Below are 19,553 nucleotides of genomic sequence, written 5' to 3' on the forward strand. Positions count from 1 at the left end.
AGGAATGGGGGAGAAAGGCTGGAGGGGGAGAGATTCTGGGGGAGAATGGGATGGATGGAGGAATGGGGAGAGGATGGACCTGGGGACAGGGAGGAGAGGGAGGGGATCATGGATGGAGTCGGGGAGAGGGATGGAACTGGGGAGAGGGATGGAGGGGGAGGGAGATGGGATGGGGAGAAAGTGGGATGGATGAGGAATGGGGAGAGGGATGGAGGGATGGGGAAGACGATGGACATCCAGATCTGGGATGGGGAGAGGGGATGGAGGAAGGAGAACACTCCAGGTTTGGAGGGATGGAGGGGAGGGAGATCATGATGGGGGAGATCCCCATGGATGGAGGAATGAAGGGATGGAGATGGAAGGGGAGGGACCTCCTCACGGAGAAGGGGATGGATGGAGTCAGAGGGATGGAGGGGGAGGCAGATTCTGATGGGGGGAAAGGGGATGGATGGATGGATGGAGGGATGGAGGGATGGGGAGGGGATGGAGGGGGAGGGAGATTGGGAGGGGGAGGAGGGATGGATGGAGGGATGGGGAGAGGGAGGGAGGGAGGGGAGGGGATTGGGAGGGGAGAAAGGGGATGGATGGAGGAATGGGGGAGGGGGAGGGAGATTGGGATGGGGGAGAAAGAGGGATGGATGGAGGAATGGGGGAGAGGGATGGAGGGGGAGGGAGGGAGGGGAGGGAGATTGGGATGGGGGAGAAAGAGGGATGGATGGAGGAATGGGGGAGAATGGAGGGATGGAGGGGATGGAGGGGGAGGGAGATTGGGATGGGGAGAAAGAGGGATGGATGGAGGAATGGGGGAGAAAGGGATGGGGAGAGGGATGGAGGGGGAGGGAGATTGGGATGGGGGAGAAAGGGGATGGATGGAGGAATGGGGGAGAGGGATGGATGGAGGGATGGATGGGGAGGGAGATTGGGATGGGGGAGAAAGATGGGATGGATGGAGGAATGGGGGAGAGGGATGGAGGGATGGAGGGGGAGGGAGATTGGGATGGGGGAGAAAGAGGGATGGATGGAGGAATGGGGGAGAGGGATGGAGGGGGAGGCAGATTGGGATGGGGAGAAAGAGGGATGGATGGATGGATGGAGGGATGGAGGGATGGGGAGAGGGATGGGGAGAGGGAGATTGGGATGGGGGAGAAAGAGGGATGGATGGAGGGATGGGGGAGAGGAGGGAGGGAGGGGGAGGGAGATTGGGATGGGGAGAGGGATGGAGGGATGGGGAGGGAGATTGGGATGGGGGAGAAAAAGGGATGGATGGAGGAATGTGGGAGAGGGATGGAGGGGGAGGGATAGAGGGATGGGGAGAGGGATGGAGGGGGAGGGAGATTGGGATGGGGGAGAAAGAGGGATGGATGGAGGAATGGGGAGAGGGATGGAGGGGGAGGGAGATTGGGATGGGGGAGAGGGACAGATGGGGAGGGAAGGAGGAAAAGGACGATGGGAAGGAATATTTGAGAGAGAAAATAATTCATAAAGGCCAGATACAGAAAACTAGAATACAAATCAACCATGAAGGTCTCTCTTTCAATCCACCACATACACCAGGGAGAGAACATCCTTATTACAGTGCTGTAACAATTCACCTTGGATTCATATAATCAACAACACACTGTCTACTATATGTCTGTTCAATTATGCATTCTCCCTACAAGGGAAGAAAGGGAATGAGAGAATTAAGAGAAAGACATAGTGAACAACAGAGAGGGGAGAAGGAGGTGAAGAAAGGATTAGAGAAACCAGACAGAAAAACAGGAGTGAGAGAGAGAGGAGAGAGAGAGTGAGAGAGGAAGAGAGAGAGAGAAGGAGAAAGAGTGAGAGAGAAAGAGCGAGAGAGAGAAAGAGAGAGAGGAGAGAGGAAGAGAGAGAGAGAAGGAGAAAGAGTGAGAGAGAAAGAGCGAGAAATAGAAAGAGAGAGAGGAGAGAGAGTGTGAGAGAGGAAGAGAGAGAGAGAGAAGGAGAAAGAGTGAGAGAGAAAGAGCGAGAGAGAGAAAGTAATAGTGCGAGAGGGAGAGAGAGAAAGTGAGATTGCGAGAGGGAGAGAGAGAAAGTAAGATTGCGAGAGGGAGAAAGAAAAAGTAAGAGTGCGAGAGAGAGAGAGAGAGAGAGAGAGAGAGAGAGAGAAGCGAGAGAGAGAAAGAGAGAGAGAAAGAAAGAAAGAGACAGAGAGACAGAGGAACAGATACATACATTATCTCCCCTCAGCTAGAACAGATCTCTGATTGGCCACGACTGGGAATGTTTGGAATTATTCAAAGAGAATGAACTGTGGGATTGGTAATGACTCATTCTGTAAAAATGTGCTTACGGAGTGAGAACACACACATGTACAGCACAGTCGCTGGAATCAGAACACACAGACACAAGCACACACCACCGATATGGTCAGTGAGCAGCCTGGTTTTAGAAAATGTACAAAGTAGATTAGTCATCAAGTGATTGCAGCCACTGCTCCAATGTGAGTACCAGCAGGCAGCTGGAGGAAATATGACTGAATCATGAGAGAAATTAAGCACAGTAGATGAGAAGGAGCGATAACAACATGGGACTATATAGGAGACAGACAGCAGACGACAGCTATTATTTAGATAGGGGTCGGAGACAACGCTGGGACGGGGGCTAGAGGTTAAATGTTTACAAGTGTGAAAGACAAAATGGGTTAGGGCAAGGGTACAGTAGATTTACCAACCCTGGGTTAGAGAACCATGTTAAAGATTAGCTAGTCTTCTACATCGGCCTGAGAGATCAGGATCACATTTCGGTTTCTTTAGGCCAGTGTTTTCTTATCCTGCTCCTGGGGACCCAGGATGCATTTGGTTTTTTGCCCCAGCACTACACACCTGATTCCACTAATCAAAGGTTTGATGATGAGTTGATTAGTGGAATCAGGAATCAAAATGAAAAACTACAACTACAACAACCAGGAATGAAAATCTACAACGTATCCCCTTTGTGTCCCCAGGACCAGGATGAAGAAATACCGCTTTAGGCACATCTCCTGGTGATGGAGAACTGCAAATTATGCAATGGGTTGAAATGTCTTGTCTGTCTAATTAAAAAGTACTTTGACAGTATCTAACCATGTAGATGTACGTTGTTTAGTAAGATTTAACTCTCCTAAATCAAAAGATAAGTACATTTAACCTTTATTTAACTAGACAGGTCAGTTAAGAACAAATTCTTATTTACAATGACGGCCTACACCGGCGATGCTGGGCCAACTGTGCGCAGCCCTATGGGACTCCCAATCAGGGCCGGTTGTAATACAGCCTGGATTTGAACCAGGGTGTCTGTAGTGACGCCTCTAGCACTGAGATACAGTGCCTTGGACCTCTGCACCACTCGGGAGCCCAAGTATAGCTACATCAAACTCTAAAGATAAGGAAATAAAAGTATCAATTTCCAAAATCCATCTATATATCCCTCCATCCATTCCTCCCTCCCTCCATCCCCTTCCTCTCTCCATCCTTACCCCATAGACCAGTTCTCCCACCATGCCATTCCAGATCTTGGTCTCGGGGTCTCTGGCTCCGTACTTGCCGTCAGGGACGATGGCAATCTTGTACTTGATGCCGATGTGTTTGGCGATCTCTGAGGCCAAGTCCACGCAGTAGCCCTCGAACTGGTCATTCCCCTCAAACATCTCCCAGTTCTTCTTCAGCATCACATACGGACCTTCCTACATCCACAAACACACCAATCAGAGACAGAGAGGGTGGTGCGGGGAGGTCAAACTGACCAATGAACTCACAATGACCACTGACTAACAAATCAGGGGCCTATTTTGGAGAGGGAGGAGCTTTTTGGAATGACATTCACCCGGCGCCAAAGCCTCCACTGGATGACGGTACCACAGTGATTGAGACAGAACATTTTATGGCAACCGAAGAAAATATTACAGGGCATTTTAAAAGGCCACTGTGTGAGGAGCACTGTTGTATATCATCATAGTCTGTGACTGGTGCCAAGTTTATGTCCTCTGTCTTCCCTCTAAGACTAAGCACCTCCTCTTGAAGAAAAAAGCTGACTCCACACAGATGATGTATGTTAAAAAGAACAAGTGAACAACAGAATGGTAGAAGAGAGAGGTCAGCAGCTATAGAGTGGAAAGGTAGCAGGTCTGGAGGTAGATACACAGAGAAGCTGAATTCTCTGTCTGGAGAGAACCTTTACACCTCAAACAGGAGAAATTAGCAGTAAGAACACACACGGGCAGGCAAACACACACACACCCTGACTGACACGCACATCCATCAGCAGGGTGTAGTTCCAGAGAGACACCCAGGTGGTACAAGGCCTGAGGCCTCTTCCTCTAGTCTGCAGAACAGTCGTCTGACGTAGCAGATGATTGAAGGTATGAAACGTGAAAGGAAGCTTTTATAGTATTCACACTCATAGGCTTTCAAATGGTTTTGACCATCTATCAAATCAATTGAAATAGCTGTATAAACATTATATGAAATATAACATTTAAAAAATCAAATTCATGTACACGTTTTCATTTATAATGTTAATTTACAAGTGAAATTGATACATTTCAAGAGACTTCATTCCTAAATAGGTCACATCAAATGAAACATATTGTTTTTACACAAATCAAAGGGGGAAATATAAATGCATAACATTTTTAGAGACATGTTTACATTGTATCAGTTACATACCATTAGTCTAGAATGATATCACCAAAGAAACACATCTCAAGCCATACTGAGATATGTCCTAACTTGAGGCGTGCACACCACTGTAACTCAATGGAAATGGGAGAGTTGTGTGAATATCTGAGTTACTCACACGGATCTCAAGGTAGAATCAAACCTGATGTGCATATATTTGCATTTATCAAGTGGCTAAACATTAATAGAATGTACATTATCTTTAACGCAGAATCTTGTCACATTTGTACATGTTGTCCAAGCATCAAAGCACATGTATTTTTCTAAACCTCATTATCATACACACATTAGTAGCCCCTCTGAGATCTCTCTTCTTAATGAAGTCACAAACACAGACAGAGATTCTCCCAAACATAGCCGTGCTGCTCCAACCTACAAACCCATAGTTAGGTCTTAAAGGCATAATCCACACCAAAATCATCTCATCAACAGTCTAAACCCGAGCTGAGTTTATATTTCATGCCATCTGTTGTGAAGGTACATAATATGCATCTTATTCCATTTTATTAGACGGTACAAAAGGGACTATCTTAAAATATGAATCCTAATATACTGTATTGTGTATGAGGATCTAGAGAACAGATGGTGAACTGTATTGTGTATGAGGATCTAGAGAACAGATGGTGAACTGTATTGTGTATGAGGATCTAGAGAACAGATGGTGTACTGTACTGTGTATGAGGATCTAGAGAACAGATGGTGTACTGTACTGTGTATGAGGATCTAGGGAACAGATGGTGTACTGTACTGTGTATGAGGATCTAGAGAACAGATGGTGTACTGTAATGTGTATGAGGATCTAGAGAACAGATGGTGAACTGTATTGTGTATGAGGATCTAGGGAACAGATGGTGTACTGTACTGTGTATGAGGATCTAGAGAACAGATGGTGTACTGTACTGTGTATGAGGATCTAGAGAACAGATGGTGTACTGTAATGTGTATGAGGATCTAGAGAACAGATGGTGAACTGTATGGTGTATGAGGATCTAGGATCAGATGGTGTACTGTACTGTGTATGAGGATCTAGAGAACAGATGGTGAACTGTACTGTGTATGAGGATATAGAGAACAGATGGTGTACTGTAATGTGTATGAGGATCTAGAGAACAGATGGTGTACTGTATTGTGTATGAGGATCTAGAGAACAGATGGTGAACTGTAATGTGTATGAGGATCTAGAGAACAGATGGTGAACTGTACTGTGTATGAGGATATAGAGAACAGATGGTGTACTGTAATGTAATGTCTAGTAACAGAGGATCTAGAGAACAGATGGTGTACTGTATTGTGTATGAGGATCTAGAGAACAGATGGTGAACTGTAATGTGTATGAGGATCTAGGGAACAGATGGTGTACTGTACTGTGTATGAGGATCTAGGAACAGATGGTGTACTGTACTGTGTATGTGGATCTAGAGAACAGATGGTGTACTGTAATGTGTATGAGGATCTAGAGAACAGATGGTGAACTGTATTGTGTATGAGGATCTAGGGAACAGATGGTGTACTGTACTGTGTATGAGGAACAGATGGTGTACTGTAGAGGATCTAGAGAACAGATGGTGTACTGTACTGTGTATGAGGATCTAGAGAACAGATGGTGTACTGTAATGTGTATGAAGATCTAGAGAACAGATGGTGTACTGTAATGTGTATGAGGATCTAGAGAACAGATGGTGAACTGTAATGTGTATGAGGATCTAGAGAACAGATGGTGTACTGTAATGTGTATGAGGACCTAGAGAACAGATGGTGTACTGTAATGTGTATGAGGATCTAGAGAACAGATGGTGAACTGTATTGTGTATGAGGATCTAGGGAACAGATGGTGTACTGTATTGTGTATGAGGATCTAGAGAACAGATGGTGTACTGTACTGTGTATGAGGATCTAGAGAACAGATGGTGTACTGTAATGTGTATGAGGATCTAGAGAACAGATGGTGAACTGTATTGTGTATGAGGATCTAGAGAACAGATGGTGTACTGTAATGTGTATGAGGATCTAGAGAACAGATGGTGTACTGTACTGTGTATGAGGATCTAGGGAACAGATGGTGTACTGTACTGTGTATGAGGATCTAGAGAACAGATGGTGAACTGTACTGTGTATGAGGATCTAGAGAACAGATGGTGTACTGTACTGTGTATGAGGATCTAGAGAACAGATGGTGTACTGTACTGTGTATGAGGATCTAGAGAACAGATGGTGAACTGTACTGTGTATGAGGATATAGAGAACAGATGGTGTACTGTAATGTGTATGAGGATCTAGAGAACAGATGGTGAACTGTAATGTGTATGAGGATCTAGTGAACAGATGGTGTACTGTACTGTATATGAGGATCTAGAGAACAGATGGTGAACTGTACTGTGTATTAGGATCTAGAGAACAGATGGTGAACTGTACTGCGTATTAGGATCTAGAGAACAGATGGTGTACTGTACTGTGTATGAGGATCTAGAGAACAGATGGTGAACTGTACTGTGTATTAGGATCTAGAGAACAGATGGTGAACTGTACTCTGTATTAGGATCTAGAGAACAGATGGTGTAGAAAGAACATGGGCTCATCTTTTAGTCTACTTATGACTTTGGATAATTCTCTTTTTAACCCTGCCTCACTGTTCTGAAAATATTAGCATATTAAAAGGGCAATAGTTTAACGTCAGAATAGAAGACTTTGTAGAGTATTTAGCAGTGATAGTACACACACACGCACGCGCACGAACTTACGAATGTACAAACCTTTGCTTTGCCAACAGTGGGTTATTTCATGTTTAAACCACTTTAAATTGTGTTATCAGTGTGTTGCAGACTCTTTTGCTACAGTGTGTGTGTGTGTGTGTGTGTGTGTGTGTGTGTGTGTGTGTGTGTGTGTGTGTGTGTGTGTGTGTGTGTGTGTGTGTGTAGTCTCATTGCAGGTGCATGGAGGGATACTGGGAGTGTGCTTGGAAAAGTGACGTTTAATTCTGCTGAACACCACGTCAGATGTCTTACATGAGAATGGATGAAAAGGGAGAGAGGAAAGGAGGGAGGAAAGAGAGGGCTGAGACAGTGTAGAGATGGCAAGAGAGAGAGAGAGAGAGGTTTACATGGGAGAAGACAAGGTAAAGGGGAGAAAGAGAAAAGCGAGATGAGAGAGAGAGAGAGAGAGGTTTTAGTGGAGAATGGTTGAGGTAGATAGGACATGAAACAGTAGAACAGCATCAGAGGCACCAGAAAGAGAAAAGCTCCTAATCAAGGTTGTGGTCAATTCCATTACAATTCAAGAAGAACACTGAAATTCCAATTTCAATTCAATGAGAAAAATGTAGAATTGGAATTTGATTTACTTTCTGTATTGGCTGGAATAAAAAAATGTAACTAACCCCAACCCTGGTCCTAAATGTGCAGCCAGCCAATACAATATGCAGTACAACATAATACGTTTACCAGAGTTCCTCAACTTCAACATCAGGGACAACTTAGCTGCAGATTCATCTAGACTAGAGTGACGTAGATGAATGCTAGAGGATGGGAGACCATGCAGTGAAAGCAGCTCTGATGCAGTCTAGAGGACACCAGAGAAACAGAATGCCTAGAGCTGCTATCTGCTGGGGGCGTGACGTCATGTGACGACTCTCAGCAGTGGGGGCTAACAGGGACGTCGTCATGGTGATGCAACATTCATTTCAGTCGTCACAGACAACACGTTGCATCTGGCACACACACACACGCAGCTCCCAGTAGCATGTGTGCGTGCTTGCGTGCGTGTGTGCGCAATTGTTATGTTCTCTATGAGTGAAGGTGTCTATGCATGCATACACTTTGAGGTTGTGCTTTTTGTGACAGTATGCGCAGTCTGTGTGGGTGGGTGTGTTTCTGCACGAATGGCCCCTGTCTGATCTGTGTCTTTTTCTCAGCACCCAGTCTAATTCCTTCAAAAACAAAAAAGCAGTATGGAATACAATTCCTTTCAAATTCCCAGAACATCCAAAAAGATCATTCCCAAAACATTCAAACTTCTTGTGTCTGTAGATAGATAGATAGATAGATAGATAGATAGATAGATAGATAGATAGATAGATAGATAGATAGATAGATAGATAGATAGGTAGATAGGTAGATAGGTAGATAGGTAGATAGGTAGATAGATAGATAGATAGATAGATAGATAGATAGATAGATAGATAGATAGATAGATAGATAGATAGATAGATAGATAGATAGATAGATAGATAGATAGATAGATAGATAGATAGATAGGTAGATAGGTAGATAGGTAGATAGGTAGATAGGTAGATAGATAGATAGATAGATAGATAGATAGATAGATAGATAGATAGATAGATAGATAGATAGATAGAGTCCTGCCGGTCGGTTCATCTGTGTCTTCCTGTGATTCCTCTTCTCTCAATTCCACAGCAATAGAATTGCAGAGCGATAGAGAGCTAGAGTCTCTCTGGCTCAGTCTGTCAGTATGTGAGTCCTTCTGTGAATCCATCTCCCATCTGTATGTCTGTCTGTCTGTACTGTAAGTCTTCAGTGTCGGAGCAGAGGCTTCCTCATCAGTGGCTGCAAAGAGGAGGAGGTGGCTGAGGTAACATTAGCCATGGCCATCTGACAGGGTCATAGATCATCCAGAGAGAGAGAGAGAGAGGGAGAGAGGGAGGGAGGGAGGGAGAGAGAGAAAGAGGGAAAGAGAGAGACGTCCATAGAGAGAAGGGAGGGGGGGACACACGGTATAAGGTAAACGGACTAAAACTCCTCTCTCTTTCACACTTGACAGGTGACGTCAACGAAATCCAAATTAATATAACGACAACCTGCCAGTGACATGTCTGATTCCTCTCGTACAGCCCTTACTCACTCCTCCCTCACCATGGCCTGCTACTGCTACAATACCCTTAGGAACACTGGTCAAACACACTGGTGTCACTACCAGTTCTGACCACTAGAGGCACTGAGGGCGCTCTGCTCTCTGCTTCAATGTGGGTGCATCTCAACAGTCTAACAAATCCTCCTCTCAGTCATCTGTACTGATTTGAGAAAACAGCATAGTCGATTCCTATACCATATTGACTTTCCACCTGTCAAGTTGTTTCATGCCAGTACAGATGAAGGACAGGAGTTCAGGATAGGAAGCCATTTTAGATCATTGGGATGCATCCTCTGTGTGTTTACGGAAAGGAGAGGAGCCAGAGGAGTACATTACCATGATAGTTGTCACGACGACTGTCCTGTTCTCCAAGCTGGTGCTGTCATTGGACAACAACACCTCATTTTGGACCAGAACCAGTTTGTCAATGTCATTCCAGTAGCCAATCTGAGAGAGGTAGGGGAGGGGTTAAAACCAGGCAAAACTGTATTTTCATCAAATCAAAATAATTTATCCGACATGCCTGTGTGTCTATTCCTACCCGTTGTGGTCCGTTGCTCTTCAGTTCAAACACGTCCATGGTGTAGTTGACTCTGCGGCCGTAGTGGTCAAACTGGATATTACCTGTTAGGCCCTGGATACGCACCTGGAGACAGGACAACAGAGAACACAGGTCAGAACAAAGAACAGGCAACAACATAGAACAATAAGGACACATAGGACCAAAGAATACCTGTTTGAGTGTGCGTTCCATGTCTATGCCCTGGTTCCAGGGAGCAGCTGGGTTGGCCAGACAGTCTCCAGCATTTCCTCTACGGGAGATGTCTATCTTCTGACGACGCAGGTTCCTAAAGGCTTCGGCCATCACCAACACCCCATCATACGTCAGAGACGAGGTGTACTGGGGGGAGAGGAAGAGGAGGAGGATGGAGAGAGAGGAAGAGGAGGAGGACAGAGAGAGAGGAAGAGGAGGTGGACGGGGAGAGAGGAAGAGGAGGAGGACGGGGAGAGAGGAAGAGGAGGAGGATGGAGAGAGAGAGGAAGAGGAGGAGGACGGAGAGAGAGGAAGAGGAGGAGGACGGAGAGAGAGGAAGAGGAGGAGGACGGAGAGAGAGGAAAAGGAGGAGGACGGAGAGAGAGGAAGAGGAGGAGGACGGAGAGAGAGGAAAAGAGGAGGAGGACGGAGAGAGAGGAAAAGGAGGAGGACGGAGAGAGAGGAAAAGGAGGAGGACGGAGAGAGAGGAAAAGGAGGAGGACGGAGAGAGAGGAAGAGGAGGAGGAGGACGGAGAGAGAGAAGAGGAGGAGGACGGAGAGAGAGGAAAAGGAGGAGGACGGAGAGAGAGGAAAAGGAGGAGGACAGAGAGAGAGGAAGAGGAGGAGGACGGAGAGAGAGGAAGAGGAGGAGGACGGAGAGAGAGGAAAAGGAGGAGGACGGAGAGAGAGGAAGAGGAGGAGGACGGAGAGAGAGGAAGAGGAGGAGGACGGAGAGAGAGGAAGAGGAGGAGGACGGAGAGAGAGGAAAAGGAGGAGGACGGAGAGAGAGGAAGAGGAGGAGGACGGAGAGAGAGGAAGAGGAGGAGGACGGAGAGAGAGGAAAAGGAGGAGGACGGAGAGAGAGGAAAAGGGAGGAGGACGGAGAGAGAGGAAAAGGAGGAGGACGGAGAGAGAGGAAGAGGAGGAGGACGGAGAGAGAGGAAAAGGAGGAGGACGGGGAGAGAGGAAGAGGAGGAGGACGGGAGAGAGAGGAAGAGGAGGAGGACGGAGAGAGAGGAAAAGGAGGAGGACGGAGAGAGAGGAAAAGGAGGAGGACGGAGAGAGAGGAAGAGGAGGAGGACGGAGAGAGAGGAAGAGGAGGAGGACGGAGAGAGAGGAAGAGGAGGAGGACGGAGAGAGAAAGGAGTAGATTAGATGATTTTACATGAACAGCCTAGAGCCTATAGCAGACATGAAGATGTCTGTTTGAGGAATTAGGAAATGCCTGTTTCAGGCTGTGGGTTCCTCTCTTGACGATCCACTGGATTACATTTGAACATTTTAGTAATTTAGTTGTTGCTCTCATTTACGGTCAAGTGCAAGTGTTGGTTCAGGTTCAGGTTTTTTTGGGGGGTGGGTTGTGGTGAAAAAGGGGATTATTTAACATACTCTTTGAAGGAGCAAGGTTTCAGGTGTTTTTGGAAGATGGGTAGGGAGAAGCTGCTTACACCATTGGGGTGCCAGGATAGAGAAGAGCTTGGACTGGGCTGCCATCCCGTATGTGTGGGAGGGCCAAGAGAATAGAGGTGGCAGAACGGAGTGCTCGGGTTGGGGTGTAGGGTTTGAGCAAAGCCTGAAGTTAGGGAGGGGCAGTTCCTCTTGCTCCTCTGTAGGGAATAACCATGGTCTTCTAGTGGATCTAAGTTTCAACTGGGTGCCAGTGGAGTGTGCTGAGGAGTGGGGTGACATGGGAGAACTTGGGAAGGTTGAAAACCAGGCCGTCTGCAGTGTTCTGGATAAGTTGCAGGGGTTAGGTGGAGCAAGCAGGGAACCCAGCCAACAGTGAGTTGCAGTAGTCCAGAGAGGTGATGACATTTATCTGGATTAGGACCTTTGACACTTCCTGTGTGAGGTAGGGTTGCTTGTAGAGAACGTCAGGGTGTTGTCCAGGGTCACACCAAGGTTCTTTGCACTCTGGGAGGGTGACACTGTGGAGTTGTCAACCGTGATGGAGAAGTCTTTGAGTGGACAAGCCTTCCCTGGGAGGAAGAGCAGCTCCGTCTTGTCGCGGTTGAGCTTGAGGTAGTGGGCCGACATCCAAGCTGAGATATCTGCCAGGCATGCAGAGATGCGTGTCACCACCTGGGTGTCAGAAGGGGGGAAGGAGAAAAGTAGTTGAGTGTCATTCGTATAGCAATGATAGGAGAGACCATGTGAGGATATGATGGAGCCGAGTGACTTGGTGTATAGAGAGAAGAGGAGAGGGCCAAAAACCAAGCCCTGGGGTACACCAGTAGTGAGAGTACGTGGTGCAGACACAGATCCTCTCCACATCACCTGGAAGGAGCAGCCTGCCAGGTAGGATGCAATCCAACAGTGTACAGAGCCTGAGAGGCCCAGGCCTGAGAAGGTGGAAAGGAGGATCTGAAAGTCCACGCTGTCAAAGGCATAGATCTAGGAGGATGAGAACAGAGGAGAGCGAGTCCGGTTTGGCAGTGCGGAGAGCCTCCATGACACAGAGAAAAGCAGTCTCGATTGAGTGACCAGTCTTGAAGCCTGGCTGTTTGGGGTCAAGAAGATCGTTCTGAGAGAGATAACGAGAGAGTTGATCAGAAACAGCACACTCAAGTGTTTTCAAAAGGAAAGAAAGAAGAGGGTTTTAAAGGTCAGATGAGTCGAGTGTTGGTTTCTTGAGGAGGGGAGCGACTCGGGTCATTTTGAAGTCAGAGAGGATGCCGCCAGTAGTCAGGGATCAGTTGATGAGGGAAGTGAGGAATGGGAGAAGGGAGGAAGGAATGGGGTCGAGCGGGCAGGTTGTAGGGTGGCCAGACCTCACTAATCGCAGGATTTTATCTAGAGAGAGAGGGGAGAAAGAGGTCAAGGCATAGGGTAGTTATGTGTCAGGGGGACCAGTGGACTCAATAGGCTGAGTGAATGAGTGGGACCAGTGGACTCAATAGGCTGAGTGAATGAGTGGGACCAGTGGACTGAATAGACTGAGTGAATGAGTGGGACCAGTGGACTCAATAGGCTGAGTGAATGAGTGGGACCAGTGGACTGAATAGGCTGAGTGAATGAGTGGGACCAGTGGACTGAATAGGGGACCAGTGGACTCAATAGGCTGAATGAGGGGAAACTGAATAGATGAATGAGTGGGACCAGTGGACTGAACATTCTTTCTTTTCAAAGTGGTTGACAAAGTCGTCCGGAGAGAGGGAGCAGGAACGGGGAGGGGTGGAGGATAAAGGAGGGAGAAAAAGGTGGAAAATAGTTTCCTAGAGTTAGAGGCAAAAGCTTGAAATTTAGAGTGATAGAAAGTTGCTTTTGCAGTGGATACATAGGCAGATAAAGTAGAGAGAAGGGACTGAAAGGATGATAGGTCCTCCAGAAGTTTAGTTTTCCTTCATTTTCACTCAGCTGCCGCAGTCCTATTCTATAAGCTTGCAATAAGTCACTCAGCCACGGAGCTGGATAGGAGGGCTGAGCTGGATAGGAGGGCCGAGCTGGATAGGAGGGCCGAGCTGGATAGGAGGGCTGAGCTGGATAGGAGGGCTGAGCTGGATAGGAGGGCTGAGCTGGATAGGAGGGCTGAGCTGGATAGGGGCCGAGCTGGATAGGAGGGCCGAGCTGGATAGGAGGGCCGAGCTGGATAGGAGGGCTGAGCTGGGCCGAGCTGGATAGGAGGGCCGAGCTGGATAGGAGGGCCGAGCTGGATAGGAGGGCTGAGCTGGCCGGAAGGAAAGGGACAGTGCGAATCATAGGATGCAAAAAGGGAGGAGAATAGGGTTGAAGAGGGGGAGATAGGTGACAACAATGTCAAGCTTGAGTGGACAAGTGACAGTGATAGCATGGAATTCAAATGTGGAGATGGAGAAATGAGTAGCCCTGTGCCTTCCCCATGACAACCAGACGCTCTTGGGCTATGAGAGAACATGTGGTCGGATGAAGAGAGCAGCTGGAGTAGCAGTGTTCGCTGGGGTGATACATGTCTCTGTCAGGGCCAAAAAGTCAAGGGACTGAAGGGCAGCATAGGCTGAGATGAACTCTGCATTCTGGACCGCATATAAGCAGTTCAAACCAAACGCTGCCAGAGACCTGGAATTCCACATGGGTTGTGCACACAGGGTACATTAATTAGAAGGGTTGCAGCCAAGGGGTGGGGAGTGTCTGTAAAGCCTACAGGGAGAAGCACGAACAGGTTTAGAAAACACACACATGGTTGCCAAAGCTACAAAGAGCAAATGAGATCATCTGAAAATAACTAAGTAAAATACGAAAGTGAGAAAGTGGTGTGGAACCTTCCTCTCTTTCCTTCACGAAGAACTGCAGAAATGTATGAAATAAGTCCCATTTATGTGAATGAATGGATCCCCATGAGACCCGTCTGTGGCAATAAGATAATGAGGAGGTTTATCTAACAGATCTGTATTCAGGTAAGACAAACAGCACTACGGAGGTATTCACACAGATAGCAGGGTGCCCTCACGTCAACAAACACACACACACACATACACACACATTGCTACAAAGGCCGTCACACCCACAGCAGGAAGCATTCACATTATGACAGAGACCAAACTGAGAGAGGAGAGGAGGACAGGAGGAGGAGGACAGGAGGAGAGGAAGAATGAGGGGATGATAAACTTCACATCAGGTCTGCATCACTCTGACTCTGCATGTTTCTCTCTCCCTTCTTACTCACACAGTGTGTGTTGGGGTGGTTATAAACCATGCCTTTTTCATGATCTTCCCTTTATCTTATCTCAATACTTTCTTCTATCTTTCTTTGAGAAGCTTGTTCTACAGTGGCACAGGAAGTGTTCTACAGTGACACTGGAAGTGTTCTACAGTGACACAGGAAGTGTTCTACAGTGACACAGGAAGTGTTCTACAGTGACACAGGAAGTGTTCTGCAGTGACACAGGAAGTGTTCTGCAGTGGCACAGGAAGTGTTCTACAGTGACACTGAAAGTGTTCTACAGTGACACTGGAAGTGTAGTCTTAATAGTCTTTGACAGGTATATGTAAAACATAGCCCGTTCTTTGTTCTAACATCTGCTAAACATATGTATGTGATCAATACAATGTGATTTGATAATACATCAAGCTGGCTGTTTAATTGTATATAAAGGGCCTTGTCGTTCACTAATTCAGTAAGCATCTGCATCCCGCTGACAAAACTGAAATGTTAGTTATTTTGGTATTGAAAGGTGGCTCCAATAATGGTTTGATGTCAGCGAATGCCACTTGGTTTCATAGCGTATTCCAGGAATAGAACGCTGAGAATGACAAACTCAAAATCTCACCCACCCACCCACACAAACACCCACACACTAATACAAACACACACACTAATACAAACACACACACACACACACACACAAACTAGAATCTGAGATTGTGTACACTCATCAGTGGATGACAATTGACGGACTGGCCATCCTTTAACAAAGATTTATCATATAAATATTAAAATGATGATACACAATTAACAGCAATATCAGGGTGAAAAATGTTACACCATTCTGAAGCTGTCACTGAGAGAGAGAGAGAAAATAACAGCCAGAGTGTTGGAGAGGGAACAGACAGAGCGAGAAAGTCAGAGAGAGAGAGAAAGAGAGAGAGAGAGGGTGAGAGAGATGGAGAGAGGGAGAGAGAGAGGACAGACAAATGGAGGAGAGAACTAGAGAGAGAAAGTAAAATAGAGAGGAGAGAGAGAGACACAGAGAGAGAGAGAGAGAGAGAGAGAGCAGACAGATGGAAGAGAGAACTAAAGAGATAGAGAGAAAGTAAAATGAGAGGAGAGAGAGAAAGAAGACAGGCTATGTACACACTGACCACAAAATGAGGGAGAAACTGAGCTGCACTTCCTAACCTCCTGACAAATGTATGACCATATTAGAGACACATTTTCCCCTCAGATTAAAAAGAACCACAATTTTGATAAACTCCCATATCTACTGGGTGAAATACCACAGTGTGCATCACAACAGCAATATGTGTGACCTGTTGCCACAAGACAACGGAACAAACACCATTGTAAATACAACCCATATTTATGTTTATTTATTTTCCTTTATGTACTTTAAATATTTGCACATTGTTGCAACACTGTATATATACATAACGTGACATTTGTAATGTCTTTATCCTTTTGGAACTTTTGTGAGTGTAATATTTACAGTTTAATTTTTATTGTTTATTTCACTTTTGTTTATCCATTTCACTTGTTTTGACAATGTAAACATATGTTTCCCATGCCAATAAAGTCACTTGAATTTATTTGAATTGAGAGAGAGGGAGAGGGAGAGGGAGATGGGAGAGGGGAGAGGGAGAGGGAAAGGGGAGAGGGGAGAGAGGGAGAGATGGAGAGAGAGGGAGATGGGGAGGAGGAGAGGGGGAGAGGGAGAGGGAGGGAAAGAGAGGGAGAAAATGGGTAGAAGATAGAGGTGTGAGGACACTATGGAAGAGTGCTCTCTGCCATTCTGTGTCTAACACCATCTGTCACCGCGTGATTGGCTGAGTCTCTCCTGCTGCCTCTCAAAGTCACAGTCTGATTGGATAAAGAGCTGTGACAGGAGAAAGAGGTTTCTCTCCAATATGATTCTAGAACCCTCTCCCAGTATTGTGTATGCGTGTGTATGTACCTTGGGTGGGCTGTCAGAGCCTGGGTACTCTCTCTGGTCCAGTTTGTTCCAGCGCTGCATCAGTTTGAGGACCATGGGCTTACTGAAGTCAACCAACTGGAACCCTGTGACGTTAGCTCCACCATGCATAAACCTCTCTAGAGATATGTCTTTAAAACCCTGGAGGGGAGAGAGAGAGAGAGAGAGAGAGAGACAGAGAAAGAGAGAGAGAGAGAGAGACAGAGAAAGAGAGAGAGAGAGAGAGAGAGCAAGAGAGAGAGGTGCTAAGCACAACTGCATTTGAAGATTAACCTGGCCTGCCAAGTCTGAACATGAAAGCTCTGAGACAGGGATATACCTTCTCTTCCCAAGGAATAGAGGAGAGAGAGAGGGAGAGGGAGAGAGAGAGAGATAGACAGAGAGGGAGAGAGAGAGCGAGAGAGAGAGAGATATAGAGGGAGAGTGGGAGAGTGTGAGATAGATAGAGAGATAGATAGAGAGGGAGGGAGAGTGGGGGATGGAGATAGAGAGGGAATGGGCTGTCTGAAGTGCCTTCAAACCATCCTCCCCACAAAGCTCTGTCTGGTTCAGAGTTGACTCGTATTTTCCTCATAGACAAGGTAAACCACAGACACCTGCCTGAACCCCCCTGTTTATACCACAACCTTCCCCCCTTCCTCTCCTCGTCTACTCCCTTTCATCTGCACTAATCTAAAAAACACTATGTGGATGGGGACAGTGGAATTTGCTTTCACTTGTTCAGTTGGTTCATGTTAGCACAGATGAAGGGGAGCAGGAGTGGAGAAGACAAGGAAAGGAAACCACTTTAGACTATTGCACTCTTAAGATGGCAAATGCAGACTTACGAGGTTGGCCAAGATGTAATGGTAGCCTTTGACATGTTTGCCCACACTAATGGCCTGGAGAAAGAGAGGAAGAGAAGAGGAAAATAGAGGAGGAAAAACTTTAACCATTTGTCCATCATCACAACATTGTATATATACATGATATGACATTGTAATGTCTTTATTCTTTTGGAACTTCTGTGAGTGTAATGTTTACTGTTCATGTTTGTTGTATCTTTCACTGTTGTATATTATCTACTTCACTTGCTTTGGCAATGTTAACATATGTTTCCCAAGCCTTTTGAATTGAGAGAGAGAGAGAGAGAGAGAGAGAGAGAGAGAGAGAGAGAGAGAGAGAGAGAGAGAGAGAGAGAGACACAGAGAGAGACAGACAGACAGACAGACAGACAGACAGACAGACAGACAGACAGACAGACAGACAGACAGACAGACAGACAGACAGACAGACAGACAGACAGACAGACAGACAGACAGACAGACAGACAGACAGACAGACAGACAGACAGAAACAGAGCAGTCTCTGTCAGACTAATGTTGCCATCCATGCCAATACTTCTGAGCCAGCTGTTCCTGGGCAGACCATCGCACAGGTGTGTGTGTGTGTGTGTGTGTGTGTGTGTGTGTGTGTGTGTGTGTGTGTGTGTGCATTTGTGTGTGTGTGTGCATTTGTGTGTGTGTGTGCATTTGTGTGTGTGTGTGCATTTGTGTGTGCGTGTGAGTGTGTGTGTAGAGCTGCTGGTGTCTGCCCATATTTGTCAGACCAGTAGACAGGAAGGGAGATTCTGGCCAGAAAAGGAAGTGATGCATGCAAAGGAAGTAGTGACAGATGACTGACCAATAGGACGTTACCCTGGAGCTGGGGTCAAAGGTGACAGCAGCAGAGAAGAGGCAGACAGACACACCAGTCTCAACTGTCAGAGTCAAAGTCTGGATGTAAATAGATGGGTTCAGTGAAGAGAGGAGTAGAGGGAAACTAATGCGGATGGACAACCACAAGGCTTAGAGAGAGATTGTGTGTGTGTGTGTGTGTGTGTGTGTGTGTGTGTGTGTGTGTGTGTGTGTGTGTGTGAGTGAGGGTGAGTTCTGTGGTCACCTGTTCTAGAATGCTCTGCGGTTTCTCAGACTCACCTGTTCTAGAATGCTCTGTAATCTCTCAGACTCACCTGTTCTAGAATGCTCTGTAATCTCTCACCAGACACACTTGTTCTAGAATGCTCTGCAGACTCTCAGACTCACTTGTTCTAGAATGCTCTGCAGTCTATCAGACTCACTTGTTCTAGAATGTTCTGCAGTCTCTCAGACTCATCTGTTCTAGAATGATCTGCATTCTCTCAGAATCACCTGTTCTAGAAAGCTCTACAATCTCTCAGACTCATCTGTTCTAGTATGATCTACAGTCTCTCAGACTCACCTGTTCTAGAATGCTCTGCAGTCGCTCAGACTCACCTGTTCTAGAATGCTCTGCAGTCTCTCAGACTCACCTGTTCTAGAATGCACTGCAGTCTCTCAGGCTCTAGGTCGATGACATACTTCCTCTCCTGGCGGCGGTCCAGGTCTTCTAGCAGACGACGGTACGCTGCCTCGTTGAAACTCTCCACACAGATGGCACTCACCTGTACAGAGACAGAGCAATTAGCCTGTGTGTGTGTGTGTGTGTGTGTGTGTGTGTGTGTGTGTGTGTGTGTGTGTGTGTGTGTGTGTGTGTGTGTGTGTGTGTGTGTGTGTGTGTGTGTGTGTGTGTGTGTGTGTGTGTGTGTGTGTGTGTGTGTGTGTGTGTGTGTGTGTGTCTGTGCGCGCACCCATGTGGTGCTCACCTGCCAACCGT

The 19,553-nt window shown here is 46.6% G+C and overlaps 1 protein-coding gene across 5 annotated transcripts in view; it reads right to left on the reverse strand.

Annotated features, from left to right (window-relative positions):
* gria4a (glutamate receptor, ionotropic, AMPA 4a) overlaps positions 1–19,553 on the reverse strand; it is a 184,434-nt gene that overhangs the window by 52,841 nt on the left and 112,040 nt on the right. For 4 of the 5 annotated variants that reach the window (XM_042297607.1, XM_042297606.1, XM_042297609.1 and 1 more), the window contains exons 4-11: positions 19,543–19,553; positions 19,210–19,341; positions 17,729–17,782; positions 16,884–17,042; positions 10,276–10,443; positions 10,084–10,188; positions 9,879–9,989; positions 3,479–3,685 (exon numbers count right to left, since the gene is read on the reverse strand). The exon at positions 19,543–19,553 is cut by the window's right edge and continues 42 nt beyond it. In XM_042297607.1, coding sequence (XP_042153541.1) covers positions 3,479–3,685; positions 9,879–9,989; positions 10,084–10,188; positions 10,276–10,443; positions 16,884–17,042; positions 17,729–17,782; positions 19,210–19,341; positions 19,543–19,553 — 947 coding nt within the window. Of the gene's footprint in view, positions 1–3,478; positions 3,686–8,964; positions 9,284–9,878; positions 9,990–10,083; positions 10,189–10,275; positions 10,444–16,883; positions 17,043–17,728; positions 17,783–19,209; positions 19,342–19,542 lie in introns of those variants that run through there. The other variant, XM_042297610.1, reaches the window with a different exon arrangement.

Source organism: Oncorhynchus tshawytscha, linkage group LG14 (assembly GCF_018296145.1).
Source record: "Oncorhynchus tshawytscha isolate Ot180627B linkage group LG14, Otsh_v2.0, whole genome shotgun sequence".
NCBI lineage: Eukaryota > Metazoa > Chordata > Actinopteri > Salmoniformes > Salmonidae > Oncorhynchus > Oncorhynchus tshawytscha.